The sequence below is a fragment of the Copidosoma floridanum genome, unplaced genomic scaffold, assembly GCF_036245765.1.
Source record: "Copidosoma floridanum isolate Cflo_tuat_1 unplaced genomic scaffold, Cflo_Japanese_pri ptg000027l, whole genome shotgun sequence".
NCBI lineage: Eukaryota > Metazoa > Arthropoda > Insecta > Hymenoptera > Encyrtidae > Copidosoma > Copidosoma floridanum.
Genome location: NW_028321904.1, coordinates 9,091,499 through 9,108,004, shown reverse-complemented (window position 1 = coordinate 9,108,004; position 16,506 = coordinate 9,091,499). Strand labels below are relative to the sequence as shown.

The following is a 16,506-nucleotide window of genomic DNA, read 5'->3' as shown; positions in this document are numbered from 1 at the left end:
ACATTTTTTTTCCGCGTACGTGTCGATTTCTTTATGTCTATCTACGCTTTCATATCTCAATCTGTATTTTTTTTTCTATTTCTTTTTCTTCCAATTTGACTTCCTCGAGCAAGCCCACCAATGCAGTCTCTTCTTCTCTGGCACCGTCCGCCACGTTGCCAGTTATTTCCTGTTTCTTCACTTCTTCACACTGTATTAAATCCACTTCCGGTACTGTGATTCTCCTTTTTTTGTTTGAAAAATTCACGCATTTCACATATATTTTACCTTTATTATTAGTGCCGTAAAAGTCTCCAAAATGCACATGTTCTCCCACATCTTGAAGTGGCACAAATCCAACTTGAATCTTTCCGAATTCTTTTTTGACTCTTGCATACATAACCTGCCTGGATCTCGCTGCTATCTCGAAATATTCTGCCATCTTCAGTGGAGTTTTCACACCATCTAGGCTAAGTGTATTTGTTTTTGCGCTCACCTCGCCATTGTATTTATTAAACATATTCCATCCAAGAATTCCGTCTACTTCGGATGAAAAATCCTGCGGGACTACATGGAAAGTGCACTTCATACCGTGGATCATTGTGTCCACCGTGCTTTTTGTTCTCCATGAGTTACTCCAATTATTTTTACTTTTACATTCTTATCCAATGGCAAATTTTCTTTTATATAATCTTCTTTTAGTATCGAGATCTCAGCACCTGTGTCAGCATAAAAATCTGATCTTTAATTTTGGAAATACTCACTCTCCAGCGTTACTGTTGGCGGTCTGCGTCCTACTGCTGCATAATTAATTAGTGCCGTCGTGACTTCTTTCTTGTCCTCTTTTCCCATCGATTTATTTTTATCTTTTAGATTTTTTTTTTAATTTGGCTCGATTAATTGACGAGTACTTATTTTGTTTTTATCTATCTCCTTTCCCCACACCTCCGACTGTATAGGTTTTTCTTCTTTCTCTCCAATTTTTCCATCGTTTACTTTTGGTCCTTTACAATATCTAGCCACTTTTTCCCGATGCTCGATGTTGAGGGAGTACTTCGAGCATCGTTCTAAAAATTCGGCTTCTGTTTACTAGAGATATCACCCCGTCTAGGTTAAGCCTCCCTTGCGTCTTGTGTCCCGTTTTTTTGTCTAGGCTTATAACGCTCGTTACTTTTCCAATCATAATTATTTTGGCTATCATCCCTACCACTGTCTCTTTGGCCGTAATTTCTGCCATTCGGCTCATAATATCTATTATTACTATTGTTATTATTGTTATTATTTTCGCAATAAGCATACCCTTTTTCAAAATCTCTCCCATATCTGCCGTAGTTGTATTTATTCACTGCCTGAGCCATATTATTATGTCTATAGTCTCCGGGTCTTCTTCCACTATCATGATATGATCTTCCACCTCTTCTTTCTTCACCCCTATCCTGGTACCTTGTATAATACGGTGCTCTGGTCTACTTGCCACGATCTTTCTTTACTAGCAGCCCCTTTTCTATGTCGTGCCACAATGAACGACACTCTTCTGCTTTGTGCCCCATTCGGCCACAATAGTTACACTTGTTTACCTCGTCTTTCCTTTTGTTAGATTCTTTTTTCCATCTCTTATATTTATTACTGTCCACTCGAGGTGACTTCATATTACTTCATTAAATTCTCCTGAATATTCCCTTAGTATAAATAATTTAATATCTTTTTTTACTTATTCAATATTTTTCTAATCTAATATCTTTTTTAAATTATTCCTGCCCCTTTTTAGGGTCCAAATAATATTTTCAGTTTATATAAGCGATTTAAAATCTTAACAGCTATTTTTCTAGTTTTTATCTTAAACTATAAAAGGAACTCGCAATCTTACGTGGAGGGGAATGTTTGCTTAAATAAGTACAATCAATTTATTTTTAATTATCTAATATTTATTCAATTATATAATTCTAAGGAAATTGTATCTTCAATTTCTACATGTATTAATTGTATTTAAGTAATCGCGATTATTTACGTTAATAATGAAAAAAGGAAATATGTAATATACTCGATAATATACTTAAAATTTATCCGCCCTTTGAATAGAGAATTCTACATAAATGACAATTTGAATTTTCCCTCCTTAATATCTCTGCTTAAACACGTTAGATTAGACTAATACGAATTCTTATTACAACCACGGAAAATTAGTGTTAGGTAACTACCTATCCTACCAAGTCACGTAAGGTTAGGTCGTTCTCAGGGCCCTTGGGTGTCTTGAGCACTGCTCAAGTCGTCGACCCAGGAACTTCGCCTAAGAACGTGGTTGCTAACTCTAGTGCCTCGACTACTTGGGGATGCGTCGTCTCCACGCTTAAAGCGGTCGAGCACCGAAAGTCCAAGTAGATACCGGTTAGTGGAAGTGTTACCTGTTGGTGGTGTACAAACTTACTTTTCAGCTATCAGCCTTCGTACTTCGTCTCTTTCTCTCCCTTTGTGCTCGTCACGGTATTATACCGGTGCACGGGAAAATTCCAGGTCTGGGTGAGCAACGGAGTTTCCGCGTCCCAGGCTCGCTGGAAGAGGACTTGCTTTTCATTGCGGACTCGTGCCTTTTATGCTAACGTTATTTCCTTTTGAGTAGCAGGTTTTCCCTTCTTTGGGTGAACGCGCTCTAGCGTTTTTTTAACGTACTAGACGCACATTCCCCGCGCACGGCGTTCAAATTTGAATTTTCGTGTTTCACATAGGAATTTTTTATGTATATAAAAAAATGTGTACCCTTGAATTGTCTATTGGACGGATTTTTTATTACAAGGAAATAAATATAAATGTAAAGCGTATATCATAAATTCTAGGTGATAGAAGTGCCCCCTTGCAATACCATACCTAATCCATAGGCACAGCCAAAGTATCTCCTGCGAAACACCTTGCCAGATAAGGTAGTTCACTCAAAAAATTGATTTTCATCTAGACATGATTTTTTTAAGTACGTTATCATTAAGAATTCAACGGATATTGTAATATTTTTTTTTAGGTAGCAAGTGGTACTTATTTTCAAGATATTCAAGTTCAAAATTGACACTTTTTACACACGAGTACACGGGAAACACACTTAAGAACTGATATTTCATCTAATTGTATGAAAAGTATTTCTTCTAGAAATTTAAAAAACTAGTATGTAACAGTTTAGAAAACAAGAATTAAGATGTAATTTTGTTAAATACAGCAATCGGTACTAGATTTAGAGATATTTTAATCTAAATCACGTAGTTTTTTGCTTCGTTATATGAGCCATGCGAGAGAGAGGCTACAGTTGCTGTAGAGCGTTATGTTGACAGATGCTTAGAACTCTGATTTTGTCATTCTGCGCAAGAAGTGAACAAAAAAAGAGCACAGAGGTGATCAACTAATTCTCGTATGGTCACAAGACAGCATGATCTTTATGCCATTTCGTTGAGTGGAGTACCACTGGGCCGAGTGAACCACCTTAAGCTAACACTCTCTGTACAAATGGTGCATCAGATCCACTTGTAACAGTGTCGCATTTCCCCAGAAAGAACTCCATATTGCAGGACGTCCGCTCCTCGCTGGGTAAGCCAGCGCTCTCTACCGAAGCATCGGATCCAGGGTAATTAGCATCCACGGAAAAGCCTGATGTTTCAGGGACCACTCCTAGCTGGCAAGGCCAACGATTCCTACCTGGTGCATTGGATCTGTTAATCCCTACCTATAGCCCTAACACTGTTTCGCATTCGCCCAAGCCTGAAGACCTGTGGGGCAAGGAAAAAATCCTAGAATTACTCTAAAGGAAAATTCCACGAAAAAACCCGCCCTGAAACAGCCGGGGTTACATAAGAACTTTTCCCGATGAAAACAGTTTTTGAAAAAATCTGCATTCACCAGGAATCAAACCCACGACTCAGGATTGGGATGCAGTTACTCTAACCTGAAATCCTCCCTCCTGAGAAATCTCACCCGAGATCACATCTGGTATCTCATGTGATTTCTCACCTGAGATGTCAGGTGAGATCTGATGCCAAATTCTCATCTGAGATCTCAGGTGAGATTTATGAAAGAAAAATAAATAAAAAAATTTTGTGCAACGATTATTATTTATACATTAATAGAATGATTACCTAAAATATCAACAGTTGTAGGAAAAAAAAAAAAAAATTCGGCTAATAAGAGTCACAAACTCAAGCTCCCAGTTTATCAGGCAAGCATCTTACCGCTTGGCCAGAGTGGATGAGATAAAAGTCCAAAAATTTACGTCTATATAAAGTGTAAGTACCATATGTTATTGTTTTTCTTATTCACAACTGAATAATACAATTATTAATAGATATAATTTTTCCCAATCTTAATTCTGATAGTTAACCAATTAGATAATATTCAGGAACATTACTTTTTTCACAAACAATATTATCTCTCTTAAAGTTACTCTTGAGGGGGCTTTATATCCAAGTAAGGCCTAAGTTTTCAATAATCATCATAAACGTTTATTTAAATGTAATAATAAAGAAAAACTACAATATAAAACAGGGGGACTTGATGTGTTGCGAAAAAATTATTTAAAAAAAATCCAAATTGCTTGCGTGTATATTATTTTATTTTGAAAAAACACTTATGAAAGTTGATAAATGATTAGAAAAATCAATAACCAGCAGTCTTGTGCCATTACATAAGCCTTTATTGATACTTATATTTCTAATTAAAATAATAGTGCAATTTTTCCTTAAACGTAATGTATAAGGAGGCAGTGATGGTGGATTTAAAGTATTGAGGTATTCTGGTGAGAGAAGATCAGTAAGCTCACCATTATTGCAGTTTTCAATACTATCAATCCCAGTATAAATATGTTCAGTAGATTTTTCTAATAAATTAGTAACTTGATCATTAATGTCATCGACATCAACATTTCTAGCAGATAAAATAGCACACTTACTCATTTCTTCGAAATTTTTTTCTTCTATAAGTTTTCCAAACACTTCTTGAACAATACACCTTTCTACTGGTAGTATACAACGATTAGGGAGTTGAATATTATCATTCAAGTCATTTAAGGTACCATTTCCTACAGCTAATAAAAACTGAGCGAATTCAAGCTCTTGCGGTAAGACCCTCATATTTGTTTTTAATTGAAATTTCGAAAAATGATGCCATAATGAACTATACTTAATAGATAAATTTAATATTTCACTTCGAGTTCCATGATTTTTAATAAGGAGAAGTTGTCTAAAGTCTCCACCTAAAAGCATAATTTTTCCCCCAAAAGGCAAATTGCTATTCATAATATGTTTTAAGGTCCGATCTACTACTTCTAAAGCATATCTCGGTACCATTGGTGCTTCATCCCAGATAAAAACTTTGGTATCTTTCAATAATTCACCCTCTTTTGATTGTACCTTAATATGTGACGAAGAATCCTGAAATATAGGAACTGGTAAGCCAAAAGTTTTATGAACAGTTTTTCCATTTGGTAGTAAAATTGCGGCGATTCCGGTGAAGGCCATCGAACAAATTTTAATGTTTTTTAAAATTAGTCTATTGTAAATGGTAGTGTATACAAAAGTTTTTCCAGATCCTCCTTGTCCATCTAAATAAAAACAAGTACAACCATTGTAATTTTCATCCTGGGCAGCTTTAAGTACGATATCCACTATTTCTTTTTGTTCTGCATTCAACTGGTTATATTGACGTTCATTTTCCTCAAATGAGTGTTGTGATAATATGGGACAGTTATGATATGTGTTTATTACAGATTGTTCCATTGTAGGAAAATCAACTAAGCTTCGACTTTCATTCTGTAATAACTTGTTTATTTCAGAGTAAGCCATTTGATAACTTGCTTCACGTTCGTTTGTTCGCAAAAAATCTTCAGACATTGCATGTTTATATGCCTCCCACAATTATTCAGGGTGAATCGGTTGACAGTGTATAAGTATACGAACAAATAAAAGACGAAGTCTTTGAGGCATCATCCAAAGCGTTGCTTCTTCCATTGCTTTAATCCATTCTTCATCATCTTCTATAAATCCGAGTGCTAAGCAAGTTGCCGAAAAAGATGGTTGTAAGATATTATTTACTGTTTTAAGATCGGTGTAACTTTTTGCAGCTTTCACATGAAGTAATAGCAGTCTTAAATGAAATAATTCTGTTTGAGTTGGGCTGACAGAAAACATGTGACCTATACAGTTAAATTGTTTTTTTCGAATATTCCAAGAAGTTATAGTAATATTATTAACTTTTGTTTTCTTATGCGTAAAATAACTTGGGATTTCTGTATAAAAATATTGTCTCCCTTCCTCACAACTTTCGTTCAATTTGAAATAATCAAGTAACATACTACTTGAAGTATTCAAGTTATCAATAAGAACTGCGTCCTCAGCAGCATCTGGAATTATAACGCATTGTTCATTTGGTAAATGTATTGGCAATCTAATAATAGCATGACTTTTATCTTGCAATATTTTACTCAATATACGATAACACGCTTCTACTGGACCAACGTAACGAGTTTCAATGAAATTATGAATTTCGTCGTAATTAATAGTATTACTTTTGTCTGTTTCTCTTATAATTACAGTAGCAGCATCATGACCTTTATAAATATACTTATATAAATATTTAACTGCTAAAATGCTAGAAACAACTTCAACATTCATATGACAGTTAAAAATTTCTAATAGTTCTGGACAATAAGGAACAACCCATTTATTATCTACTAAATGATTTCCTGGCCGTTCATAGGTTATACCAGTATTTCTTCTACGGTAATTAGGATACCCATTTTCATCTAATGTAGTTTCATTTTGAAATTGCTAAGGAAACTTTTTGGAGCACTTATCACTCACAGTACACCAATCCCCACATGGACCATGTATCATGTTTTTCATAACTATTTTATGTAATGTAGGATTAGAAGTTTGATCAGGGATTTCAGCAGATATAAATTTATCAACTATGTCGGATGTAGTAATTTTGTAACCACGTTCTAATGTAATTAATAAATGCATGTGAGGCAAGCCTCGCTTTTGGAATTCAACAACATACACGAAACCCGCAACTTTTCCGAAATAATTTTTTTTAATAATAAGATCAAGTAAACGATCTTTTTTTAAATGAAATACTCGTCCAACGATATCTGGTCTATCAGAAACTTGTTGTCCTGGTAAGAGATTTTCTTTAATTTCACGCCAGTTTGGATTACATGTCATTGTAAGAAAAATATCTGGTTTACCTTTTCTATTAACGATTGCCATGGCATCTTGGTAACATTGTTGCATATGGCGAGGAGATCCATTAAATGAGGAAGGAAGAATTACCGTTTTACCCACGTTAGCCGATAAATCACGAGCAGACGTTTGTATATAATCATGTAAACCTTTGTACGTATCAGCCTTTAGTTGTTTTTGGTGATCTTTGCAATATTGAATTCAATCTTTTTCTATTTTAACATAATGGTCAACTACCCATTGCTGATACAATCTACGGCCCATTATAAAAGGATTGAATTCGTTAGATCTAATAGCCATTCGATATCTGGTGTGAGCCATTCGAGTTATACGTCGATGATCATTGTTTCGAATCATATTTCTGTGCCAACCTTGTGTACCATACGGATAAAATAAAGGATATATCTATGGTTCGACATTTGGATTCATAGAACTTACCAACTCTAATTGTTTTGTGTTCTTGTTCCGCACAGTAATATAAGATTTTGGAATTTCTCCATCAGCTGTTGTACTAAAGATGGTTGCAACTTCATTAACTCTTTGAGAATTGTATCTTCGTATGTCTTGACCTGGTTTCAATAAAAATAACAAGTGCAACTCAGGCTGTTGCATTTCGCTATTAAACAGAAGTTGAGCATCTATTTCTTGCTTCATCATTTCATAGGATTTAGCAAAGATATGATTATTACAAATAATAGAATCTAACATAGATATAAGTTCGTAATCTAAAACAGGATTCTCAATCATCCTATAATGCACAGCTTCTTCTTGGTCAATGATAAAAAGTTGTCCGTTAGTTGGGGAGTCAGTATTAGGAGGATGCAAAGAAGTATGATTTTGATAATATATTTGGCCTTGAATTTTAAAACAATATGGTCCAGGACGTCGAGATTGGAAATTCACTAAATTAGCGTTGAAGGAAGCAAAAGATAAAGAATTGTTGTAGTAACGAATACGCTCAAAAAAAGAGTGGACTTATCACTTTCCCCTTTAAATAGTTTTAATAAATCTTGAGGAAAATCTGGTAACGGGCTTAAAGTGACAGAACCGTGACTGCAACAATCGCTAAAAGATAATCCTTTATTTGAAATTTTTTCATCTTTAAAGTGTTTTGCATTACAATGTAAGCAAAGAACATCCATGAGACCTAAATAATCTTCTGTTGCACGATTATTATCAATAATAAGCTGTCGAGCAGCTTGTCTTCGTTGACGCTGATTCTCTGCACGGCGATCTCGCCTTTCTCTTAGAAACTCTTGTTGTTGTTTTTGTGTGCGATTTGATAAATGTGGCATATTGATTTTAATATTTAAAAGTATTGAAAACTTATCGTATTATAATGACGTATATTTAAAATTAATCCTGTAACTATTGTTTAAAATAAAAGTAAGATTTTTTGTATATTTCTCTTTAAACTGTCAATTTACCAAATGAAATGTAATTAAAGAGGAAAAAAACAAATTAATGACTAAAGATAGTAACAACAGAAGTATATTAATAAACGTAATATTTTTTGTAAAAACTTATCATTAATTCAATTCTAATCATCAATTTAGTGCAATGAATGCTCAAAGAAAAATAGAAAATGATAAAATTCAGTTATTGTGGTGATTTAGACTATGCTTATGATTTCAATTGAAGCAATGATTAGGTAACGATTGTGGTAATTGTGGTTTTTAATTCAGTTGTGGTGATTTAGGTAACGATTATAGTAGTTGTGGTTTTTAATTCAGTTGAGGTTGTAATTTTAGTTATGGTTACTAATTCTCTTGTTGATATGTAAATTGTGGCTGCAATTTTAGTTTAATTTTTGAAAGTTAAAATTTGTTAGGTTGTAAATTTTGTTTAGGCTTTAGATTTTGGTCAAGTTTGGTAAATATAGTAAAAGTTTAGTAAAAGTTAGGTAAAAGTTTCCTTAAATTGCAATGAGATTGTAAATAAAATTATGAGAAAAATGAATTCTTATATTATAAGTAGAGTATAAAATTATGAAAAAAATAAATTCTTATATTATGAGTAGAGTATAATTTTATTTGTACATAATTACATAAGTTTGTTTTGTAAATATAATATGGTTATTAAAAAAAAACTTATATTGAAGCAGCTACCACGGAGTATGATGGATACCTGAAAAGGAATATTTATGATTAAAAAATTAATGCAATACACGAATATTAAAATTCATTAACATCCGAATGTGTCTTTGTGTCAGTTACGGTAGCCTGAAAAGGCACATGATTTGGACATTAAGAGAGTATATTGATTATAATTCCCAACTTATAAGTGATAATATAAATCCTTTTGGTATACGAACACAAAAAAATATCATTTGCTGATGTTATCATTTTATCATTATTATACATAGTTCCCAAGATTGACGTATTTGTTTAATATCACTTGAGCCAGTCGTATGTATGATTACAATAAGACACTTGAAGCTAAGCTATCATAATTAAAAACTTGATAAGTTTCAGAACTGACAATGATAGACTACTGGTATTGGCTTACGTACAGGTTAAAACTGAGCATCTAAATCAATTTTATCATCCTCATAGGTGTCAAGAAAGAAAATAAAGAAAACGGTCGATATTGTAAATGTCACAGTGAAAGTAAACTTATTGGATATTATTTTATGATGATTTTGCATGAAAAATAGAAAAAGGCATGAGCTTATTTCTATTATGACAGTAATATTCTACTTGAAACTATCATCATTAAAAACTTAAAAAGTTTCAAAACTGACATTGACAGACTGATTCTGCCCTGTGTATAACTAAAACTCTAATTAAACTAAACACTAAAACTCGTTGTCTGATATTTCAACATCCTCATGGATGTTGAGCCATCGAGTGAAGAGAAATAGTCTAAACTTCAAATCTCAGACTAAATTTGTTGTATGGTATTAAATTATACTATATTTTGTTTAAAAATTCTAGTGAAGTAAAATTTATGATTTTGAAATGATACTTTGATTTCAAAAGTATCTTGTCAATCAAGACAGCATAAATCAAGTATTTAATTTTACTTTGTTTATAAAAAAAGTAAGAACCATTATTCTTTAGTAATGAGGCATTTAAAATTAAGCTATCATCTTACAATCGAAACAAAGAATCTCAAAAATTTTTATGATAGACTGCTTTTGTATACACACTAAATTTTATACACACATTAAATTTTATCAATATAATCATGGCTGTCAAGCTAGCAAACGAAGAAGAAAAGTAAAAAAATATGTCATACTATTTAATGATGACACATTTCATGAAAAATGTAATCAAATTCTTCCAGTTTGCATGATAACACACCGATACTGCCACTCATACGTAGGTTATGTTTATTAAAATTATGTCTATTTTTACCTTTAATTTTGTTGTCTTTTGACGTCAACACGCAGTACTCGTTGTTTATGACTGCTTTTTAAGTTATCGGATTTTTCTCTTAAACTCGAGTCTGTCTACACAAACAATTAAAGTGATGCAACCCTTTTAATGCTAGCTGATACCTTCGTAGGTTTTATCTCTGAACCACTCTGTGTTTGTCTTCTGGCAGCAAGTCGCATCGAATAGGACCCGGCCTGGCAAATGCGAAACAGTTGTAGAAGGTTGTTAGTCACCCCGTACCCCCTCCAATCCTTCCTTCTTCTGTCTCTCGTAGTCAGGGCCAATATTTAAAAAACTATCCTTTTACATACGGTTAGGTTGGGTGTCTAGGTTAAGAGTGCTGCATTAAAGCTCATCGAAAGAGAGAAAAAGTTGTATTCATATCACTCACTTATACAGGCTGAAATCTGGGTCACTGCCTTTCTGATATTTTTTTTTTCGTATTAACTGTACAATTGACATAAATAAATAAAGTAAACAATAACTTTAAAGTATAATTTAATTTGAATACAAAAGGAGCTAAGCCTGGAAGATGAAACACATAACATTTTATATTATGATGTAATTAAATTACATTTTTTATTTTTATAATATTTCCATACATATATTATTATTATTATTAATGAACACGCATTAAGTTTAGTCAGTCTTCCTACTGTTTGTTATACACATAAAGATATAAGGATAGAGTGCGCTAGAGGCCGAATACAGCGATACGGTAAAAGAAAGAGATGGTTGCCGAGTGTCCTCTCTGTCTCTTTCTACCCGAGCGCTGTGATTGGCCAGAATACCCCCTTGAGCAGCAGCCAATCACAGCGCTCAGCTAAAAAGAGATGGAGAGGACACTAGGCGACCATCTCTTTCTTTTACCGTATCGCTCCCTCTTACGTACATTAGTATAATTAGCGCACTCTATCCTTATATCTCTGTGGTTATATATATTAATAAAAGCTAATGTGCTTTAAGTTCTAATGTAATTTTCTTTAACAGAAAATAAGTAGGAACTGAGAATTTTTAGAAAATAAGTAGAAAATTAATTAGTCGAAAAACTTAATTTATCCATGAAAATCATAAAAAACTTTCAATAAAAAAAAATGTTTTAGTTATGATATAAAAAGAGTAAAGTTATGTAAAAAAATGACTTGAACTCTTAGGATTTGCGAATCCTTCTTGTAGGAGTCCTTATTCCTTGAAGCACGTCCATTGCAGAAACATCTTCAACAGAATTATCCAGTATTACTCCTGAAGAATCTTTGCACATTATGATTATTGGGGCATCTGAAAAATATTTAAAAAATGTAATATATAAAAAGCATGTCGTAAAGTGTAAATTACCATAAATTTACCTGTATCTTTTATAGTGCCAGCAACACAAACGTGGTGTCCCTTTCGAAAATTAAGAGGTGAATAGTTAGTTACGTTGACCGTTATCTTGTGAGACAGATCTGTTATCGCTCCTGATCCATACGTCGAATTATCAAAGCGACATGGGACAGCTTCAAACGTAGTTCGAATAAAGCCTCTAATGCCTGATAACATTAAAAAATGCAAATAAAATGGTATTGAAAAAAAGTTTAATAAACAAAGGAAAATAATTTTTACCATACTTCATACAATTATGGGTATTAGTATTTTCTTTATACTTACGAATAAGAGAGCCAGTATCTTCATGCTGGATGGTTTCAAAATTGACATCCTGAATTTCATGTGGCTCCTCCGGCACTTCCGTACTATGCATACCCAAAAATTCAATGTTTTTGTGATTCTGAATTATTAATTTAAATGGGACTAACTCTTGCGCAGAGTATGAGGACTTCATTGCTTTGGTGTACCCACGTTCAATGTGGATGATCTGTAAATTAAAACAAAAAATTGGAAGATAACTATAATAATGAGTATTTATCAAGAGTGCATATAATAAGAATTACATTTTATTTTTACCTTACAAACTGAGATGTCATCCTTGTACTTTGAAATAAGATCGTTACCCCACATTAAACATTGAATTTTTTTGCCAGTTCCATTACTGACAATGAACTTCATTAGTTTCCATTTTTTGTTCGTACCAACTTCATATGGAGCTGTCACTTCGTCGATGTACCCTATAATTTCGCTGTAACAAAAATAATACAAAAACCAATAAAAAATAAACATATTAAAAACTTTTTTTTTTAATTAACTTACGCGTTTGTGTCCTTGGCAGATATCTCAGTAAAAAGTTCGTTTGAAGAAAACGGGATCGCCATAGTTTTTCCTCAATAATAACCTGTGAAATAAAAGAAATGAAAAAATTGTAATATCACAGCTGATTTTCAGCCGTGGGTCGCCGTGGGTCGCCCGAACTCGCCCAAAAAACGCTCGTTCTTTGGTTAACTTCGGGCGATCTCGGGCTACCACGGGCCGCCCACGGCAGCCGAATCTTGGACCCCGAACATACCTTATGTACAATTGACCGACCGACTGATGCAAGAAACAGCTGACATGCATGCACACTATTGGAACCACGTGCTCTTATCCTTAACATATATACACACGCACCCATACAAACTCACGCATGATACAAACGCCTTCTCCTTGAACATACTTTTACACGCACCAGATTACAACGATTAATTAACCTACTTAAGCCTTCGTCCCCAGTACGTTTTTGTATTTTTTTTTTTTTTTTTTTACGGAAACAAAACAAATATGCACGAGACTGGCACATGGCACTACCCTGCACTCTCTCTCACATCCGCTCACATCACCTTACGTACACAAATTAATACTTAGGCACAAATGACAAACAGTAACACGCACCAGTCAACGTACGCCTTCCCCTCGAACACATTTACGATAACCGATTAAAGGTGACAGTCAAGCCTTCTTCTTAATACTGACCAACTGATCGACGAACGTTTTTCGTTTTCATATCAAATATACCCCTTGCCCAAAATCACACAAAAATCACGTCACACCCTGCACACGATTTAAACCTACAATACCGCGTCTATTGTAAACCCACACGCTCAATTAACTCTCACGTTTTATTTTGTAAAAAATAATAAAAAACCTTACTTGTACTCGATTCTCCTGCTGAGATGTAGCGGGGACACAGTAGTGAAGCACGTGGATGGTCGCTGTATTTATCTAATGGCACGTCTTGACGTCCATTCACTGGTACCACTCAATCGGAAATAACCGCTTTTTTTCTTCAGTATAGACAGTATGATATATGTTTAACTCAATCACCTCATGCCGCTCATTCGTGCACGTGACACCTTGTGGAGACAATTAACACTAAACCAATTATCGCGCTTTATACGAACCGACACCATTTGACCAGATTGGCATGTTACTTACCCATCATATTATAATCAATGGTATGTATTAATTCTAGTTTTTCTTAATTTTATTTCATATAATGTAAAAATAAATATTAGTTTTTAAGCGTCAAATACTGTAATTATTAAAAATGTAAAACTGCATATCAAAGTCAATTTAGATATAAAAACTTTTTAATTTATTTTTTGTAACTAATAAAACTGAAAAAGATAAAACTATTATTTCAATTTATTTATACAATTAATTGAATAAAATACCTGTATTAGATTGTTAGATGTGTTAAATAATATTTAAATAACAAAACTTGTATTATGGATGTAAAAATTAAAACTGAACATTGAACTAATTTAAAAAATCAAATTCAAAAATAGCGCGCTTTTGAGGTAATGACCAATCACTCGTTGACCACGTCTTAGATTCAGCCAATGCTATTGAGGCTTCACTTTCACAATGAAAATTTTAAGATAGGAAAGTGTGCGAAATAAAAACCGTAAGTGCAGTTTTCAGGGTTTTCATCGGAAAATTGGATTTTTTTTGTGAAAAATGAATCAATTATTGCCTAATCACCTCAAAACAGGTTTTTTGCCATTAAAAAATGTTGATACCATCACTTTTTTGTAATTTCAGTTTTTTGGCTATTTTCTTCGATTCCCTCTGACTGCATTTAACGGTCTTTTTCCGTGGGACGACAGAATTATATCTGCGTGCTTGGTCACAGAAAATCAAATCTATTAATAACTGATTATAAATTAATATCAACAAAACGAAATATGAGGTTGTAATTAAATGTGTCAACATGCTAAAATATAATTTTTTTAAAATTATTTTTTAAATACTCACGCTTAAGCATGCAAGCAAAATTTATTTCACCCAAATTGCCCTAAGATCTTCAATTGCAGGGAAGTAGCACATTTTAACGTTTTTAGTGGAACTGTTTTTACAATAACTGACAGAGCAGCCAGGCATTTTTAACTTTCAAATAAAGAGATTTATCTTCATTTAATATTGTTGAAGTAACCGTGGTTGTTAAAATACTTTCTATGGTGAGGCTCAATTTTTGTGAAACGTGAAGGGTAAAAAAAGATCAAATACGTATAAAAATAAAATTTTATTTTGTATTTTCTACGTAAATAGAAAATGCACAGATCTATAATATAAGAATAAAGGGTTTGGGGAGAGTATGATTTCTTGGCCCCCTGGATTTGAAGGTATTTTGAGGGGTAATGAAGGTCGCTGATTACGGGAAAAATAGTGATCAATAAGTGTCACCCTAGGAGTGTCTGGACACCTACCCTCACCATCGCTGTCCTATTTTCAGCTATACGATGCACGGCCCGTTTAAACTCGGCAAATTGTTTTTTTCACGCATCAACGGGAACAATTATTTCCTCGTGTTAAATCGGTGCATTAACAAACAAACAGTTTGCCTTACAAAACTCGTGGGGAGAGTATAATATCTTGACCCCCTGGATTTGAAGGTGTTTTCAGGGGTAGTCAAGGTTGTTGATTACGGGAAAAATTGTGAAAAAAATTCTAACCTTACTTATTTTGAGATATCAAACTTGGAAGTCGAAAAAATAGCGAAGGAACTATTACTGATTATGTTTCAAAAATTTTTATTTTATTAACTTCACATGTATGCGGCTGGCTACTCTACTGCATCTTAGGTGAAAATAAAAGATATTTAAAATTCAATTTTTGAAATTCAAAACGCCATGTCTCAAAAAAGGAGTAAGTATGGATTTTCACATCATTTGTTTTTTATTTATGAGCAAGAAATCATCCTAATATTTTATCAACACATATAGTAAGCTTTTCGACTTCTAAGCTCGATATCTCAAAATATGTGAGGTTAGGATTTTTTAAATTATTTTTCCCGTCATCAGCAATCTCGATTACCCCTAAAAACACCTTTTAATCTAGGGGGCCCGGAAATCGTACTCGTGCCCCCCAAACTATTTAAAAATCTGGAAATTTGAATATCTCGAGTTTATGAACCCTTTCCTTCTATTAGACTTTTTGTTAAAATTATCTAGTAACTTTATGTATTATTTAAGTAACCTTATTTTGCATTGCTAATCACCCTCTCACCTTCAATTTCACCACTCCTTATGCTGGGTTTCTATTGGGATTCCAAAAGGTCACGTGACTCTCGCGGTATATATAGTCACTTGAGGGAAAAATAACACAGGCCTTATAAGTGCAATTCTATTTTGATTTTTTTTACATGTTCAACGATAGTATTAAGATAACAGCCTTTTGATAACATGTTTTCGAGGAGATGACATTACCTTAGCTATTTTTTCCCAACTCAATTAGTCTTTTGCAGCTTAAAACTTTCCTTTGAAAGTGCGAAAACGTACATTTAACCTTACCAAAATCTCGCTTGTTTTCTTATACATAGTCGGGAACGGGAGAACTTTGTACATGTTAAATATGCGTTTTCGCACTTTCAAAGGAAAGTTTTAAGCTGCTAAAGACTGAGTTAGAAAAAAATAGTTAAAGTATTGTCATCTCCTCAAAAATATGTTATTGAACGGCTTTTATCATATTACAATCATTGGACGTGTAAAAAAAAAAAAATATAATTGCACCTACAAGCAGGCCTGCGT

General features: G+C 33.5%; 2 protein-coding genes across 4 annotated transcripts in view; both read right to left on the bottom strand.

Annotated features, from left to right (window-relative positions):
• MED28 (mediator complex subunit 28) overlaps positions 1-16,506 on the bottom strand; it is a 232,066-nt gene that overhangs the window by 214,652 nt on the left and 908 nt on the right. The gene's annotated exons all lie outside the window — the stretch shown is intronic.
• Positions 11,680-13,863, bottom strand: LOC149373767 (uncharacterized). The gene is made up of 6 exons (XM_089595741.1): positions 13,628-13,863; positions 12,755-12,836; positions 12,512-12,683; positions 12,218-12,422; positions 11,917-12,099; positions 11,680-11,848 (listed from the first exon to the last, which is right to left on the bottom strand). Exons 2-6 carry the CDS (start codon positions 12,814-12,816, stop codon positions 11,721-11,723), a joined length of 750 nt encoding a protein of 249 aa, XP_089451867.1. The 5' UTR covers positions 12,817-12,836; positions 13,628-13,863; the 3' UTR covers positions 11,680-11,720.